This window comes from Lasioglossum baleicum, unplaced genomic scaffold (genome assembly GCF_051020765.1).
Source record: "Lasioglossum baleicum unplaced genomic scaffold, iyLasBale1 scaffold0021, whole genome shotgun sequence".
NCBI classification, from domain to species: domain Eukaryota; kingdom Metazoa; phylum Arthropoda; class Insecta; order Hymenoptera; family Halictidae; genus Lasioglossum; species Lasioglossum baleicum.
The window spans coordinates 4,183,626-4,202,872 of record NW_027469081.1 but is presented as its reverse complement, the minus strand read 5'-3'; the positions used below and the strand labels follow the sequence as shown (position 1 = coordinate 4,202,872).

At 44.0% G+C, this 19,247-nt stretch overlaps 1 protein-coding gene across 6 annotated transcripts in view; it reads left to right on the top strand.

Annotated features, from left to right (window-relative positions):
• Mub (poly(rC)-binding protein mub) overlaps window positions 1-19,247 on the top strand; it is a 267,810-nt gene that overhangs the window by 208,366 nt on the left and 40,197 nt on the right. For 5 of the 6 annotated variants that reach the window (XM_076444774.1, XM_076444773.1, XM_076444772.1 and 2 more), the window contains exons 3-5: window positions 5,147-5,203; window positions 5,781-6,164; window positions 7,496-7,900. In XM_076444774.1, the coding sequence (XP_076300889.1) occupies window positions 5,147-5,203; window positions 5,781-6,164; window positions 7,496-7,900 (846 nt within the window). The remainder of the gene's footprint in view (window positions 1-5,146; window positions 5,204-5,780; window positions 6,165-7,495; window positions 7,901-19,247) is intronic. The other variant, XM_076444776.1, reaches the window with a different exon arrangement.

The window sequence follows — 19,247 nt, the reverse complement described above, 5'->3', positions numbered from 1 at the left end:
GACTTGCTACACAACGAATACAAAGTGCCAGCTGCGTATTCCGGACGAACGAAATTGTTTTTAATGGCTGCACGTAGGATGATCGTGTTTCGTGACGAAGTATTTCTTCCTGTCGCTAATGAAACGTCCTGTATTCCGGTCGGGAGCCGAACGAACGTTTTTCCGTTCTTTCTTTGCGCGCTTAAACGGTCGTTTCATTCGCTCGGAGCAGTCGGGGATTAAACGTGACAAACGGGGGAGCGGGACACATTTTCGAAAGACGAGCCGCGCAGCTCGTTTGATCGCCCGGTGGGCTCAAGTAGAATTAGTCGTTTATACAGGATTTAGAGTAATTAGTTCGTCGGCGTTGTCCTCGTTAAACAGTTTTAATTAACTGCGACATCGAGAACCCGACGCAATTACCGCGCGGAAAATCGACGCTACGGCGACCCGCAAAACTTTCATATTTACCGATCTGTCGGCAGCCTCTACACAGCGTTAACGATTTCCCTTGTCCCGCGGAATGCCTGCGACTCGATTAAGCCCCGGAATTTTGCGTGGCAAGTGCTTCAACTTGCCCGGGAACATCTCTTTCGACGTTTTATTAAACTTTCCTCCGAGAAATTCCCGTGAAATTTTATTTATTGCTTGCCCATTCCGGCCGGAATTTAAATCCTCGCGGAATTTCTTTCGCTGTCCGGGAAACCTTGAATCCGACTCTCTGATTCTTAACTGGTGCAAGCGGTACAGTTAGACCGCGGGTTTTATGCGTTTACAACAAAAATGATCGAACACAGAACTGTAAAGACTGCGTAAATAGATTAAAAATGAAATTGCATGTTTTATCTTGCACAATTCGCTAAAAAGAGTGACTTACCCAGCCACTTGGCACTGTGAGCACTATCTTTCGTACATTTGTGACACATCATTTTCTTTCGAAAAAGAAGAATGTTCACCTGGATTTTTTTTTGGAATGTACTAACATTATATATTAACATACTCTTGACTTTTCATAATAAACTGAAACCGTGAAATACCGTTAAAATAATTTTTGGCCAGAAAAAAAGACGGGTGTCCAGCCCACCGCGAGACACGCCGCATTTTCACCGCGTTCGAATCACGACAGTCACGTAACCGGGGTGGCGCGTTCAATAAACCCGAACCGTCGAATTTAGCCACGTGAACTGGTCCGGCCAGGGGGTCCTCGATCCTTGTCGGTTCGGGAAATCAAGAATTTAGCACGATACGTGGAGCGTTCGTGGCATGGTCGTCTGCCCGGAGGAACGAGACGACGCCTGGCATCCCGAAGCGACGGGCATCCCGAAGTGCTGCACAGCCGCCATATCTAAGTTTAGAGGGAGGCTGATGCTCGCATACCTGCTCGCCCAGAAGCCTAAGCGGTGACATTATCGTGGGGTCAGACCGTGTCAAGGAAGACACGGGATCTGGCTGGACACAGGCTACGAGAACACGCAACTAATTATAGGCACTCTCGTGTCCCCATCGTTGCGGTTCTCTTTCGTTCTCCTCTCTACAAAGAGAAGATCTGTGCTGCTGCAGCTTCGTGCTTGCTCCCGTTCGAATTAGCAGTCTCTCATTGTACCAGGCCTTAGGAAAATTAACGCATTAAGGCCGATTTATACGATCCAGACACGAAACATGTTCCGTTCCCCACCGATCAGACATTCTTCAATGCATTTGGCTATGCAGTAGCTCGCGAAAGTCTTTGGACGTCCTTCGAAACACTTTTTGAAAAATTGGATCGATTAACCTGACTGTCCTGTAGCAATTGAAACAATTGAACAAAATATTCCAATTGCCAAGAATTGACATGAGAACTTTCCAAAATGCATGTTTTCAATGAAATAGATATTATTATTCCGCCTAAACGATGCTGTCTCATTGTTGCGCAGCTTTTGTCAAGCCTAACACTAGTAATTAGCCGGATTCCGCGCGACGGCCGCTTATGAAGTATCTCCGACATGAATCACGGCGGGCACTACCGTGCATTAACGTGGGTATAAAGTTGGACGGTGTTTGTTCTGCCAGATAAAAATGATCTCGTGTTACGCCGTGTTTATGGCTGTTTACGTTCGCGCTCTGCGAGCCGCGATCGTAAGGGATCATTAGTGTATCATTACTGTACACAACGGGGAAAAGTAAGTAAACGTGGTAAGCAGAGGTTGACGAGGCAGGCTTGATACACGGTGGCAAGAAGTTTAATGGGATTTGGGTCGGTTGGTTCTGTCGCTGATGAAGAACTTGCTGAGGATGTCGGATCTTTGCGTCATTCAGGGTCTATGAATCATCTTTCAAAGTTGTATTCCGCAACTTTTCTATGTGGACTTATACAATAGAAAATTCCGGAAACATGGTTTGTAGATATGTATGTATCACTTCAACATATTCTGAATCATATTTGACAATCGACTGACTTTCGGACCACATGTAGATCATATGCACAATAAATGTATAAAATCACTAAACATGATAAAATTCTTGCGCGGAACGTGGTGGGGATCGGATCCCTTGACTTTATTAATAATATATAAAAGTTACATACGCTGTATCATAGACTACGGATGCTTTCTACACTGGCCAATAACAGTCTCTCTTAGAAATAAGTTGGAAAAATATTCAAAATCCAGCTGTTAGAATTACACTTGCTATCGTAGAAGCACTCCTCTCAATGTAATGATAGCAGAATCCAAGTCGATGCTACTATAAGACAGGTCAATTTTTCTATGCGAACGATACCTTGCTAAAATTGTCTCAAACAAAGGTTCCGAAATTTTTAATACTGTCACTAAATACTTTCATCTATCCAAAAGGAAAAACTCTAGATTCAAAAACAAAATTCTTGACATATGCATTGACTGTTTTCCTGAGCTAAAACATAAAATTATCTCTGATAATAATTACAATTTATATTGCCATGATTTCAATACACTGGTAACATCAGAGCTTAGAGATCCAGTTGATCCTAACCCTCAAATTAAAAAAATCCTAATAGACAACGGCGCCACGGCCATATTTACCGATGGTAGCAAAATCGCTAATGCTGATTATGTTGGTTGTTCTTGTATTTGCTACGACTTGAACATTCGTTTTAAACAAAGTATCGATAGAAACGCGGCGATCTTTACAGCGGAATGCTTGGCCCTGTGCGACGCTATGGACATTACACTTCAGCATAGAAATCGCTCTTTTGCTATTTTTACTGATTCTTTGAGTGTCTTGCTTATTCTAAATTCCATCAGCTTCAAAATCAGAAAAAATCCTTTCATTCTCGAAATTAAAAAGAAGTATGTGGAATTCAGTCAGGACAACTCACATTCCATAACATTTTTCTGGATCCCTTCACACATAGGAGTGTATGGAAATGAAGATGCGGACTCCCTTGCAAAAGCTGCCACATCTTCCAACTCCGCGGACATTTTTCAAGTTCCTTTCACCGATTTTACTTGCCACCTCAGACTAAAAGGCATTCTCAACACTCGATCCTCAATTACTGAGCAAGGCACCATCGAGGGTATACATTATTTCCAAAAATACTACAACCCAAATCAAACTCCCTGGTTTGCCCCTAAATTTTGATGACTACATTAAAAGGGGTTTTATATCTACAGTAAACCGTATCAGGGCCAATCATTATAATCTCGCTGCCTCTCTGTGTCGAGTAAATATTGTTAGTGATCCTAGTTGTAAGTGTAATCATAGCTCCGAGGACGTAGATCATGTTCTATGGCAGTGTCCTTTATGATTCCCGAAGAATTAAATTAGTAAATAAGTTGCACAAAATTAAGTTTTGTCTACCATTAAAAGCGGACATTTTCTTTGCTAAACCTAATGTTAAAGCCTGCGAATATATCTTCCAGTTTTTGAACGACTGCAATCTACGTCTCTAGCGATTATTAAGTCCGTCATTGTACACTAACTGTAAGCCTACTGTACAATTGTTAAAGCTGAAATAAACCTACAATAGGTTTCAGTGACTGAATAAAAAAAAAACCTGAAAATTTCATAAAAATCGGTCGACGTTGCAATCAGCTACAAACATTTAAAGATGGTAGAAATTGTATAGTTTTCTAACTGCAATAAATCTAAGAATTCTTGCATCTTTCAATGTCTGTCGTTGTTCCCCGCATCAGCCGATTTCGATGAAACTTTCACAATACATATAATTAACACAGATCTACAAAACGTATGTATTTTCAAAATTTTCAACGTTGGCCTACATAAAAAAAGATTCCTTTCACACCACGCAGTAAAAAAGTAATCGCTCCATCTTCTCCAAAAAGTTATCGTTCTTCGAGAGAGAGAGTCCGAATATTAACGGGAGTCGCTGTGCATCGCAATTTTCCGTGGCTTTATCTGAAAACTGTCTGGTGTACCAGAACCATGAGTGAACTAGGTTCCGTGTACAGCACTCCGGGGGGCGTAAAAAGCGATAGACAAGACGAGCGGCTGCGATGCGTCACGGGGATCAGTGGTGATCGACGATCGGTCATCGATAAACGGGACGAAACCGATCGGACGAGAGGCTCCCGCGCATATTGTCCGTATAATTGGGTGCTAACGAGTGATTACCGAGTGTCAAGAGCACGCGTATCACGGGGCAATGAACGTTTAGCGTATTTGTACTATTGGCGGTTGAAAGCGCGGTCGCTGGAGTGGCCGCACGCTTCGGGTCTATGAAATCGAAGCGTGGATCTCACTTCTCGCAGCTTCCAAACAGGTCTCCATTAACCGATCGGTCGTGATTTATTGTACCACCGCAGCCGCTACGAATCCGTTAATTCAGTAAAAAGATACACACATACTCCAATGCGACCGCGCCCCCAACTACATACATTCAATGCAGAAGTCAGTTCTCTCTCTGCAACTCCGTGCAATCTTCTACGACAAATTGAAGCCTTATTTGCGAATACCAAACATTTTCTACGATGTTAAATATCGTTGCAATTGCGCTAGACTACGTAGTAGTTTTTTAAATGAATTTTTTATTCCCCACTTCGAATATTTACGACTGATGGCGTAGCGTCGCCAGCCACTCGAGAGCACAATGTAACACTCATACGTATAATCGAGCGTGTGCTCGAAACTTTATGGTTATCGTTACGTTCCGTTGTCGTAAAATGTTATAACGTTACGTTGTCTGTTGCAGGAGGTCGGCAGTATCATTGGGAAAAAGGGAGAGATCGTTAAGAGGTTCCGTGAAGAGGTGAGTTGCGTCGATGGCTTAATTTACTTTCTCCTGACGTTCGCGAGATCATTCTCTTTCACGTTCAACACTGTGCCTATCGAGCACTCGGAGCGACTGTTCAAAATATGACATGCTCGAGTAATATGAAACTGGTCGTTTGATCCTCGATAGTATATGTCCAGTGTTCGTTTATACCACAGAAAGACGAATGTATAATAAAAAACGAGATGGTAATTTTTAGCTGATTTTGAAACGTCGCTTTGAAACAATTTCTGGCATACGAAAACCGTTAGTTGATCAATACTCGGCTTTCGTTTTATTTTTATGGTGCATCGTAAATGGCCGAGGCGGTTCGAGAATCTCTTCAATTTTCATTGAATCGATTCTCTATTCTTAAAACCCCGGGATTTACGATGCACGCTTCTTTCTTTAGATAGTAGCATTTTGACATATCCGCCTTCTTAGCTTGTAATATTCGGTGGAACGGATCTTATGATTCGTTTTAAAAAGTCAAGCGGGTTAAGAGGAAGATTTTCATTGAACTAGTTGAGCATCTGGAGTGGTCCGTTAACGCGATGATTTGTTGGTGTTGCAGTCCGGGGCGAAGATCAACATATCGGACGGAACATGCCAGGAGCGTATAGTGACGGTCACCGGGCCGACGAACGCGATCTTCAAAGCGTTCACGTTAATATGCAAGAAATTCGAGGAATGGTGCTCGCAGTTCCACGACAATCAGGGTAGCGGTGGCGCGACAAGACCGCCAATCACTCTCAGGCTCATCGTGCCTGCGTCGCAGTGCGGTTCCCTCATCGGTAAAGGTGGATCGAAGATCAAGGAGATTCGCGAAGTGACCGGTGCTTCGATTCAAGTTGCCTCCGAGATGCTGCCCAATTCGACGGAACGTGCGGTTACCATTTCCGGTACCAGCGAGGCCATCACGCAATGCATATACCACATATGCTGTGTTATGCTAGAGGTACGTAGGCCCTGGCTAGCGGCAGCATCTTGGAGACGTCACTCTGGTCCATCATTTTGTCATCTGGTCCTCAAGCTACCTCTACGAGAAGAATTTTATTATGAGTACTTATATATATTAGCAGCTAGAACGCGTAAAGCTGAAGCACCATTCGAACGATCAGGCGCTCAAGCAAAATGTCCCGTCAGCTGACACGTGCATCGGCGGATCAGCAAATGACTCATTAACGTTTTTGCTGCGTTGATACCGATATCTCAGTACTTGTCACGCGTTATCACGTTCACGATAAAACGCCCCATTCCGTTGGGAACAATTCGCTGATAAAGTAAAACTGAATTTAATTGTCTAATAGCGGCGATTCCTTGTGGTAACATTAACTGGTGGAATTGTTAAACCGGATTAGAGAGCCTCGGATTAGTACCCTAGAGCCACGTCTGCACTTAAGAAACATATCTTTTGATTCCTTAAAGAAAATTGAAATGCTTTTGCGAGTCTCGGTAGGTCATTTCTCCTATGAATGCCTTATCCAGCGTTTTATATTGAACACAATGCACAAAGAAGTAAGAAGATTATACTGTTAGCGACCATAAAAATCGTCTTTGTTCCAATATGGATGGGAAGTTTCTATTCGCGAACGGAGAAGTGGCTGAAGGATTACGATTTCCGAACTCGTCGACTCTTGACATCGAGTTCGTAGCTAGATTACGACTTCTCATTGATTATTCAGTTTGCGTCCTTATTGTATTCCATCAATGGAAATAGCGATATAGCTTGTCCTCGCGAATCTATGCTAGCGTGGCCGTACCAACTGACGGCATTCGGAATCAAACCGACGTGAAAGATATAATGTAGTCAGGGAATAGAAAGGAAGAGAAAAGTACTGCTATTGTAGTTAATGAGCAAAAACGTTTGTCATAAACTTGCGAAATCGAAGCTTTCAAGTGTCATTTGGAGAATTTGAACTTCGTCCTAGTTTCCGTCGGTAAGAATGCTGCCTCTTTAGTAACAATCAAATTGCTGCAGAAGTTACGAAAGGATCAAAGTGCTATCGAGGAGCGAAACTTTCCAAAATAGCTGTTCAAATTATAACTACTTTGTTCTTGTGCTCAGACTTTAGCCGTAAGTTACATATTTTTCAGAAAGGAAAGCCTAATTGCCCGACCAGAGTGACATCTTCAAAATAAGACCTGCGAGCAATCAACGGTGTATAGTTAACCGTCTCAGTGCACAGGTGAAGATAACAATTCTCACTGTGCACCGAAGGTTCAACCAACGATACAATCCACGACCAGTGTACCCGCACCCGTGCGGTCTGTTTCTTTCTGTTTCAGTCCCCTCCCAAAGGTGCCACGATCCCTTATCGCCCCAAACCCCAAGTTAGTGGGCCAGTGATCCTGGCTGGTGGGCAAGCCTACACCATCCAGGGTAATTACGCGGTGCCCGCTCACTCGGACGTAAGTACAGTATTGCCATTGTCCGCGCCCGCTGCCGGGCCCACCCCGCCCTCGCTGAACACCCAAACTTTGACGACTTCGCCCTTCGCGGCCCACCCCTCTTCCTCGGCCTTTGCCGCTTCTCACGGGCAACCGCTCCTATCCACGGCCCACCTTACGACCCCACATCTTCCTCTCCACCCGAGCCCCTTACACGCCAGCGTGGCAGGCCTCGCCGACCCCCTGCTGAAGAGTGGACACTTGCAGGCAGCCCTCCCGCCCGCACACCTCGTGGCAGACGCCGTAAGTCTTTTGTTTTTCGTGATCCACCCTCTCCCGAACTACCCCCAAACGAGATACTTACCACCAGACCGAAACCCTCCGTACCCCAGAAAACCGGTACACCAACCCCGTGCCCCACCCCCAAACCCCCACCCCCTTCAAAAACGATCTCCAACGTGTACACACACGCACATACCACGCGAGCGGACCTATCACTCTGCTCTGTTCCCCATAACCGAGACCCGTACTCCCGCACACCGACACCTTGTGTACACGTTCACACAAACCGGATGGAACACCACCTGATTCACCGACGCAGCTCTACTACACACACGCTCTATCCGTACTCTATTCGAGTCAGATTGCATACCACAACCCCACTCCCCCCCCCCCCGACGATCGCGGTAATTGGTGAAAGTCTGGACGCTTTTGTTTCGGTACGCGAATCGCTAGTTTTTGAAACCGATGATTCATCTTTGATTGATCGATCGGGATAAAGGGATCAGAGAACCATAGTCTCAAAGGTTGATCCATCATTTTTATTCGGCAGAACAGTGCACAGTTTGAGTTACAGTGTCTTGGTAATTTGAGAATCACTTCTCTTCGGAAATTCTCGTTTACTGCCGCCATTTCGCAGCTCATGAAAATGTATAGAACAGTACACAATTGACGCCAAATGTATTACAATACAGCACAGGCCTGCAGTATTCCTTGACCTTCGGAACGCGCGATTCTTTTGCAGTTCGAAAATAGTTGAAAGGCGAAACAGAGCGAGGTACAGAAAATTTATGTTGAAAATGGCGGGTCTGCTCGCCGAGGTCTTGCTGTATACTAACTTCGCTACGGCCGGATAAATGATTATCTCATTGAGAGCTTGTTTTTAACGGCGCGTTTATGATTGCGTTTTTACTTTGCTTTACACCTTCCACTATAACTCGTAAAACAGGCTATTTTCTTCAGAACGTGGCCGCGTAACACGGCGGAAGTTGTTACAGGTGTTCGCCTAAAACAACCCTGCTCCTTGATGTCGGGGAAAAAATTCTTGGAGAGAGGTCGTTACCTTCCGGTGTGAAGTTTGATGGACGCCGCGAATTTCTCTTGTCAATTTCCCAACTTGTTTTCGAATTAGTGTAGATCGTCTCTCAATTATTTCTGGTCCAAGACACTGTTTTTTAACGTTGTTTAGTAGATTTCTAAAATATTAGGAAGCTGGCTAAAATGTTGTGAACATTTTTTAAGGTGCCTCATTGAATTGGTGGAAAAGTACACGAATTCGCTCTTTAAAACGAATACAGGCTATCGTAACAGTTTTCCGCGCAAAGTTCCAGAAGTTCAAAGATCGACAATTTCTCGGTACACCGCTCGTAACTTTCTCAAGTATTCGGTATAATTGCTCGATACTTCGGAAACGGACGCGGTGGAAGTTTACTGCGTTCCATACGGGGAAGATTTTCCATAGGAACGATCCCGTTTACAGCTCACTTATGTGTCCGCACGCAACCGCGAATACCGAACGGTTTCAATATTTCGCGGTTCGGTTGGTTATCTCGGAAACGTCCGGCGTCGAATATCCAATTTTCACCAAATGCCGTAGCTTCGTCGCGTAGAATGTTTGCCCGCGTGTACCGGAATGCTCCACCGTTGTATAGGCCACCTGGTCCCCGTCCTAGAAAACCCTTTTACGAGCCCACAACCACCTTGGTCCACGTACATGCATCGGCACCCTAAACACCTTGGCTTTCCGCTCGACGTCCTCGCGCGAAGCCTCGAGTAAATCATCCGGGGAAACAAGGTTTCCCTCGAGCGAACGGTTTTCCTCGGAAAACGACGTTACACTAGAAAAACTACGAGAAAATACTCTTGGTTTCTCGAAGGAGAAGCTCGGGGCTGCGCGTGTCCCGTCGACGTCTCCCAATCGCGCGACTTCCCGGGAATTGCTCTTCGAATCTGTCCCGCAGGAATATCTTCCTGTAATCTCAATTTTGGGTCTGACCCGACCCTTGTTCACTATTCAACGAGTCACGATTATAAAAATTAACATTCATATGCAGTCTTTTTAAACAATTTCTGTGAACGTGTTTCATATGTCCTCTGAAAATGATTAATTCGCAAAATACGGCCTGACTATGTCGAAAAGCAGATTGTAGAAAGTTCACGACGCGTGTATCGTAAGTGTACGTTCACCGGGCGGTTTAGTATTCATACATGAAAATTGAATTTCCTCGAGTATGGTCGAAGGAATATTCATGGATATCAAATTCGATTTAAAGTGTTCGCGTCTTAATATCGCACAGCAACGGTATAATGAATACCATTTGGATATTCATCGAGTGAAATTGAGCCGAAACCAAAATTCAATTTTCACGCTGTTAATCATGCAAGCTGCTCGCATTCATTTTCAAAAACAGCGGATAATTTCCTACTTGGTGAATCGACTCGTGAAATCTAGTACCGAGCGAGTTATCGAAGTTAGATGTTTTTGCAATAAAATCCCGCAACAGTGAACAAGGGTTGAAAGTCGTTTGCAAAAAGAAAAAGGGAATTTCCGAGATTTCCCAGGGAGTCCTGCTTGTTTGGTAATACGCTTTGCTTTTTATGTGATCCGCACGTGTCTGTTTACGTGTATCGGCCGTCTCTGGTTTGTTTCGTTTCCCCATCTCCCTCTTTTATTCTCTGATTTCGTTTCTTTTCGTTCGAACGTTCACCAAAAACGCTTCTGATGTACTCCCCTACCAGCTGAGATCTCGGTGTTACGTCTCTACCTTTCTTGTGCTTGCGATTGGTAGTGGGTTGATTGCCTGGAAAACCGCTTGCCGTTCTTCACGGTGCACAGATTAATTCGTTGCATGCGACATAAAATATACACGATCGTACGGAACGGCGCGATAAGCACAACCGGATAACACCGGGAAAAACGGATCGCGCATTCCCTCCGTCTCTGCGAGTTTTTCCGAACGGTTTCGCACAGGATGTCTGAACGCGCGAGATACAAGCGTGCCCGACGTGATTCTACGTGGGAAAATAAGTAGAAAAGGAAAGAATAACATTTCTGTTATTTACGCTTCGCTTTGAAAGTTGCGAGAAGTAGAATTCATCAGTCTGCCGGTTCCTATTCAATAGTAACCGACGAATTTGTCTTAATAAAAATTGTATGCAATCTAAATTACCTTTCCAAATTGGTAGCATTAAATTTATTCAGATTATCTATAATTTTCCTCCTCTCCTCAGTCCTGGGTCCTCCCCACCACATTTTCGTGGATGGAGGAGGATCTCGCAATATGAAATAGTTGATAGTGGGGGAACCGGTAGTCTTCGATTTTGATAATCTTTTGTGAGACGATGGTATATGGATCCCTAATGATGTCTGCAAAATATTAGGTGTAGTTAGTCAATAGTTTTAAAGATATAATCAATTGAACTTCGAAAACTTGAGCTGCAAATAAGGGTACGAGTATATCAACAAGGTATGAAAGTTCAATTGTTCATATCTTTAAAACTATCGAGTAACTACACCTAATATTTTGCAGACATCATTAGGGAACCATATACCATCGCCTCACAAATAATTATGTAATTATGTAAATTGTAAGACCCACGAATTCGTCAAATCGAAGCGACAAAAGAAAAAATGTTGTTCGACTCTTTTGACTAATTTTTGCTGATTGAATCGCCTAGTTCGTACAAGATTCGGGAAGTTCGCCATTGCTCGTGCGTGTTCGCGTCATAGACTCTTTACGACCGGCAATTATTTTCATCCGAGGTCGAACCTTTTTCCAACGGATTCTTTTTTTACCGAGATGTTTCATTTCACTTCGCCAGCAGCCTCACGAACGAACCATTCGAAATTGTATTCGCAATTTGATTACCGCGGCTTCGAATCGGCTAATTGAATTGCAAATCGGCCGGCATAAATCGAAGTAGGGTACTTGAATATTCTAATGGTTCCGGGGAAACTATGCGGGGGAAATTTTCATGGAGCCGAGATTCATTCATTAAGTCACTTCTATAACTTGAGAATATTACAAATGAATAGGATCGGCCGCTGAATATTCACGTGTTGTTCGTAGTTAGATTGGACTGAATATTTATTGTTCGAGGGCGAAACGGAGTCGGGGTGATCTGACGAAGTTCTGCCGAACAATAAATATTCATTTTGGTAATGTTTTCGCGCGTATATTTGTTCGAAGTTCGCGACGAAGCTAATGAAACATCGATCGCGCTTTGGAGATCATCTTCAGCGGCATTGTATTTTTTTATTCATCAAATAAAGCGATGTTGTAGACGCAGCATTGATATAAATATTCATTTCGAGATCTTCGTGCGAGATAATAATGTTCTGTGTCAATTATACCAAAGTCTACGACCGCCATAACGTCGGAGGATCGTTCTTTTTCTCGAGTCCACGCTCGGAACACGTCCATCGCGCTATTTACCGCGTCGAGATTGAAATCACCGGAGTATTCTGCAAATCGCCGGCATAATGAAACGTCAAGTGGCCGATTGAAACCTGTTTATCACGGTTGAAGTTTAACGACTCGAGTCAGCGACTTCAATTGCGGTCAGTTTCACCGCGCGCAGCGTTTTCCTTCATCGAACTGCGCTGCGAAAACCTTCATCTCCATCGGGAATCGCCACAAACGCGATCAAACATCATTTAAAAAAAGAAAAGAAGGTCCAGCTTATCGCGCGTTCCGTCGATCGAAATCGACCGTGATGATACTCTTCACGAAAATCGTATTCGACGACTAAACCAGTCCACACACGACAGTCAAACCACCACAGCCAGACACCAACGAGGACCGAGAAGCAATCGCGTTTCCGTTCTTTCGATGGGTAATACAATACGACGTCGTGTTTCTGTTTTTCTTTCCGGATGCCCCCCTGGTTTGATCGGTTTACGATCGTTGTGAAGAACGAGAAAGAACACACAGCACCACCGAAACGGGGACAGAACTTCGCCGGGAAGTTTTGCTCCCGGATGATCGAGCCTGCTTTAGCATGAACGCTTACTCTCACGGGTCGCACGACGGATTCTTCGTCCTCGGCTAATTATTGGAGCCGACGGATCTTCCAGCGGTCGCGTCTTTCGAAAAAACAGAAAGCTACTCGACAAAACAGTTCACCAGCCGATTTCTGTCGAACCGATCGACTGGCAGACAGCTTTGGGATCCAGGCTAGCTCTCCCGAACACTTCGAGACTCTAGGATCCCGGATACTTTCGAAATCTCGAGTGTCTCGAGCTTATTCCCGTTCGGCAAACAGAAATCGCGGCTTTCTAGAGCGGTTTCGAGACGCTCGAGACTTTCGAGGGTCCTGGAGAGCTTCGGAAGCTAACGCAAGACGCCCCGGACCGTTTCCGGACTGGAGGTTCTCCAACTGGTTCGGGACATGTGCGAGCGGCTCGGATCCCATCGCTGCCCGGCAGATGCGATGAAACGCCACCCTGATAATTTTGCGATCTTTCAAAGCAAACACGCCTGGTTGTTGGTCAGCAAATAGGGGATGTTCCAGCGTCTAGCTATCCTGCTAGGGGTACTCGCGAGCTTTTGTTTCTCTCTCTCTCTCTCGCGCGCGCTCGCGGTTTGTTTGTCGACACACACACACGCACAAAATGTGTGCGTACGCGGCGAGGGAATAAGGCTACGTGTCGACTTGAGGATTTCGCTCTTGACAGTGCAGCCCTCGGTAGGGACAGACTCAGCGGATGTTGCTCTAACTTTCGAGAGCGAGACTCGATGGAGTGCAAGTTGACATTGGCGTAAGGTTACTCTCGCGTGGAAAGACAGCGTTAGGGAGCTAAGAAATCAATGGCAGCCGCCGACAATTTGCTGAACCCTGCAGCTTATTTTAGCTGATTTTGCAGTCTGTGTGTTCGAGGCAGACTTCAGCCGGGTTTTAGTCGCGATTCGAAACGTCTTTTCCAAGGACAGGTTTCCACCATGTTTCCACTGTATTGAAACAGTCAATTATTACGGAAACCAGCAGTAGTATGAAAAAATGTTTAATTTATCATCCCACGAGTAACCAGTTTTTCCGTGTTTCTTCTTGCAAAGCTGTGCAGTCAAATTTACATTACATGAAAATTGACCATTGAAAATGTTATTGGGAGAGTGCAACGGTTTAAACACAGACTGTAAAATTCAGAATGCTGCGAGACGTCGCAGAATTCATTTTAACGCTATCATTGCTCACGAAGCTCCAACAATTTCTCGGTGTAATACATTTTACTATCAGGGTTCAACAATTTGGTACGAGTCGAATTTCAATCTTTCAAAATTTTTAAAGCTTCATTGCAATAAATGTAAATTATTCAGTAAATGAAAAAAGCAAAACAGAAGCAGCAAGTAAAAATAACGTTGGAACGGGATGAAAAATGTGAAATTAGAATTCCGAGTCCGGAAAAACCGTGGCAAAGGAACAATTTTCCCTCGACTGCGACAATCCCGATCGGTGGAGGGCGTCGTTCGGAAAAAGGAAATTTCTCGCGTGTTTCGATCGGTCGGATGATCGATTGATCGTCGAACCGAACATTTTAATTGCACAAAGCGGCAAAGAGAGAGAGCGAGAGAGGAGAGCCGACGAGACACGTTGTTTGAACGGGTCGCGAGTTCGAGACTTTTTCGTTTGCGGGGAAGAGGGACGGGTTCGTTTGCCGAAGCAATTGATTCTGCATTTTCTATCTGCCGGCGCGAACATCGGCCGGCAAACATAATTACCGGCTTTACCGGCGTCGTTTGCTAATTAGGAACTCTTTTTGTGCGTGGATGAAACACAAACAGTATACGCGCGCCCCCTCTCTATCTCTCTCTCTCTTTCTATCGTTCCTGTGCTTGTTGACAGACCGAATTATTAAATAAGTGCGTTCCGAATAGCACGGGTTTGCGCGTCGCGTTCAAATAAACGCAAACGCGTCCGACTTGGGTCAGAATTTTTAAAATTGCGGTCGAAAGTCGTAGTCGGGGAGAAACGTCGAATTATCTCGGTTGAGCTGTTTTCCTGGTAATTTTCCGATTTCCCGTTTGGCGTGTAGATTGGTCGAGATAATAGTTGATGGAACTCTCCAGCTGCCGTGGCATCTTTTATTCTGAATAGTTTATTGAAACAGAATCGGCGAACAATCAAAATAAAATAATTTCTATTTCTAAACCTAATCAGTTGTCATACAAATAATGTTATCAGTGTCCCGAACAAAAATTCGAATCAATCAAGAGCGCTCTCTCAAAGCCACCATTTATTCAGTAAACAATTCCAAACAGATAACTAGAATCGACATTATCAGTCGCGTCTAATCCAAAGTTCATGGCGGTCTATTCGTGGTATCCACTGAATAATAAATTAAGTCTTGTGTCAACACCGTCACAGACTTATTCATGCCGAACGAATAATATTCCTGCGAGTCATTATTCATTGATCATCGCGAATGATTCTCTCTATCTCGTCGAATCGTCCGATTCTCTGTCAATAAAATAGTGTTTACCATCTAACTTCAGCGCGACGCGAATTCCACGATTCATGGACAATACTGCATTTAACAATTCCGGAGAAATCTAGTCGAATAATCGAGTCCTCGATCCATTCGTCATTCGAAATCAAAACATCTGACCTTTCGAAACGTGTGTGGTAATAGCAAATTTTCTTGTCAGCCGGAGTTCCATCAGTCAATTATTTCTTGACACAATAGTTGCAAAACAAAACGCGAATTTGAACAGAAACACAAATCTGCGAGCTAGATTATTTCATCCATTGTGGTGTATCTGTGTGGAAATAGGAAACCGCGCGGTCTGAAAAGTCAGTGAAATTGAAAAGTACTTCAACGTGTTATTATTTATTAAGCACAGTTATAAATTTCTTCGCTGTAGACGCCATACTGCTTCAAATATTTCAGTGCGAGGTAGATAGTTTCCGTTCGAAAGTTGCAAGTTCTCGAATGGCTTTAGTCGGGATCTATCGATCGAGTTTCCGAAAAATCGCGTGCGTCGAGCGCCGAGGGCCTATCTTCCGGTTCGACGGAAGTCATCAGGGTTCGGAGAATCAATCAGGGTGGCGTATCTTCGCGTTTCTTCCGTCCTGGCTTCCGCTTCTCTGCGCTTTCCGACGAGCTACCACTGACACGGAGCCCGACTTTCACGATTTTGCTTCTCTCGGACCGATGGGGCCGAGAAGCCGCAGAAAAAAGATAATAACAAAGGAAAATAAAAAAAATGACGACACACACAGAGCGATGCGTAGACGAGAAAGATGGCCGCCACGTCTCACCGCGCACGCACACGGCTCATTTGCATTTTCACTTGTTCTCTCCGCGGCTCGACGAGTTCTATCTCTCCTTCTCTCTTTCACCAGTTTTTCTGTCTTTTGTTTATTCGTTTCTGTTCACGTTTTACTCCTTTCGTTCTCTATTCGGTTCTTGTTGCTCTTTCTTTTCACCCCCCTCTACTCGTGACATATGTCGCTACGGGGAGACATTAGCTGATGGGGATGGGGTGGCAGACATAAACTACGAAACTATAAGCGAGAAGTACAACAAAACAAAGACCAGTATGCATGCGTGGCACGAGAAAAAGGTAGATTTACATAGGTATATTATACTCTATTACATTGCTCTCTCTCTCTCTTTCTTTCTTTCTTTCTTTCTTTCTTTCTTTTTCTCTATTTCTCTAGACTCTGTCCACCATTGTCTCCTATCCTGTGATTATTCAGTTTGATCAGTTTCAAAGTTTCTATTTATCGCTCTTTCTCTTCGCTTGACACACACCTCTCTGTCTCTCTGCTTACAGAACACGATTTATACTTCTTCGCTTGTTCTCCCCCGCGAGCGGGATCTGACCGGAAGTCCCTTGACTATTCTCTTTCTCGAGCTGTAACACACTTTCATCACCTTACACTTTCAATGTTTCGCGTGTCTCTCCAGGAATACACCGCGCTTTGCTGAATTTTCGAATCACTTCCGCGAAACAGTCTGGCAGACGTTTGTGTACGGCTTCGATTTGATATTGACAGGCGTATGGTCGTTTTGCAAAATGATTTTGTGGAAATAGTCGCTGTTTGAGCGTCGAGGATGGGCTGGAAGGGATTCGTAAACGTATCGGACAATGGAAAAAAGTGAATATTAACCTTCAGTTACTCGTACTCCAGTTGAAATAAATTTTTATTCGATAAAATACCTACTTTACCGCCAAATAATTATTTGCTAGTGTAGCCGACATCTTTGTTTATGCAAAGTAAAAGTTTATGTAGAGTAAAAGTCATAATTTAATTCTGATTTTTGAATAATTCGAATTCAAACATTTGGTTTTATAGGAAAAAGTCTTTCTAAAAATGATCATACTGGTTACATTCAAAAACCTAAATAATACAATTCGGAATAAAAGTCGGATCTCGAAGATAGTGAAAATGGCGTCCCTTTCGGTCACCATCCTCCGCCGTTCGTAGCCGCCGTCGGAGTCGAAAGAGCTTCGTTCGAAACGTAATCACCGAGCACGCTCGCAAAGTCTCGAATCACGCAATGATCTCTAGCTTCACCGATCTCCCATGAGTCCGTGGGTTTTCACACGAACCGATCCGAGTCTGCCGACGACGTTTTCCAACACAGCTTCCGCGATTTAATGCTATCGACACCTAGCGAACGAGAGATAGCCTGCGGTCTGACGTGCGTCGCCGAAAACGAGCAAAGGTAACTATCCCCGCAGAGAGCAAGAATCGCTTCGGCTTGGTAGATCGATACACCACGATCGATCGATCGATCGATCGGCAGAGAGATCCGAGCCGAAAGCGAAGCGAGACAAACACCGCTGAAATGATCGAAAAATGAGTTCGTATACGTATGTACACGCTTTCGCTTTTGACGGCTTCGCAAGAAATTCTCTTCCTCTTCCTCCTTTTTCTCTATCGTGTCTCTTCTATTTTACACGCTCATATGTATCACTATTCTCTTCCTTGATCTTCTTCGGGGCCGGTGCCTTTGCGTGGATTGCGTTCCCCTAAACGTCGACTCGGTATCGAATTTAAAAAAAAAGAAAAGAACATTGATATCGAGCCGACGAACATATGGAAACGCGTCATAATTTCTTTCTCTCATTTCTGTCTCTCATTCTATCTCTTCTTGGTTTTCGTTCGTTTCATCGCCTTCGTCCTTGAGTTGTCCATCGTCCCTTTTGCCATTCCTCTCTTAGAACAGCATGGCTTTTCCAGCACTCTCTTTAGCTATCAGAATAATCAAGAACGTTCGCGCGAGGGTGGGCTGCCCTGACATCACGTTTCCACCATCTTAAGCAGGCTAGAATGTTACCGTGAACATCATGCTAATTAATTTATTTGTTTTTTTTTGTACTCTCTTTTTTTTTTATTTTGTTCTCTACGACCAGCAAACGCCGCGAGATATCTCGTCCACGTTCCACGTGAGAATGGTGTTCGTGAACGTAACGCCGCTGTCACCTGTAGTCTGCAGAGAAATGGCCTGCACACGTTTCTGTGTGGAACCGTGACTATAGTCGGATCTAAATTACTAGATTCGTCAAGGTTATAGAGTATCCTTGCATCAGGAATACTGCCACGACTATAGTCAAATCGAAATTAACCAGCTAATCGAAAATATAGATCCCCACCATTACTTAGAAGTAGTGTCATCGATTTTGTTTATTGTCACTAATTCTCTTGTTAGATTAATGTGTCTATAGTCGGATCAAAAGGAAGATCGAGGTCGTTGAGGAACACTACCCCCACTACTTGCTGAATGAATCTATGAATATTAATCTTTGGCTACGGAACAATTAAAATTTAGTAGACCCTCGTGGATTGTCGTTGTTTCAAGGAAACAGTTTCGAGAAGCGACCGGACAAATCTTGATCCGACTGTAGGACGGCGTTTGCAACGTTCAAGGACGCATAGCATACGTACAGAGTGTATAAAAAGTAATGGTCATCTAGAGTTGAATCTACACCTCTGGATCGGCGGACGTTTGTAAGAGAAACTTGCCGCAGAATTGTTCATGACAATTTGTTGGTAAAGTTGTGTGTTTTACATCCAACACCTTCCGCTCATCCAGAAGAGAAAAAGTTTGAAAGAAGCCACGTGTCGCAAAAAATTAGTTATTGAGATATAAGCTGTTAAAGTTTTTGCAAAATTATATTGTGTGGAGTTATACGTAAAGACGAAAGCCTACTAGAGTAAATCCTCTACAGGCGCAAAAATTTCTATACGATAGATGCGTCCAAAAATATCCCCCCCAACTTAGCACAGGGTAAACAACGGTGCTGAGCGTGAAATTACAATTACGAATTACATTGTAATTTAATCGAATGAAGATCTGAATTATAAATTACGATATTACTGAATTACAATGTAAGTCGATTACTTTGTAATTGTAATTCCT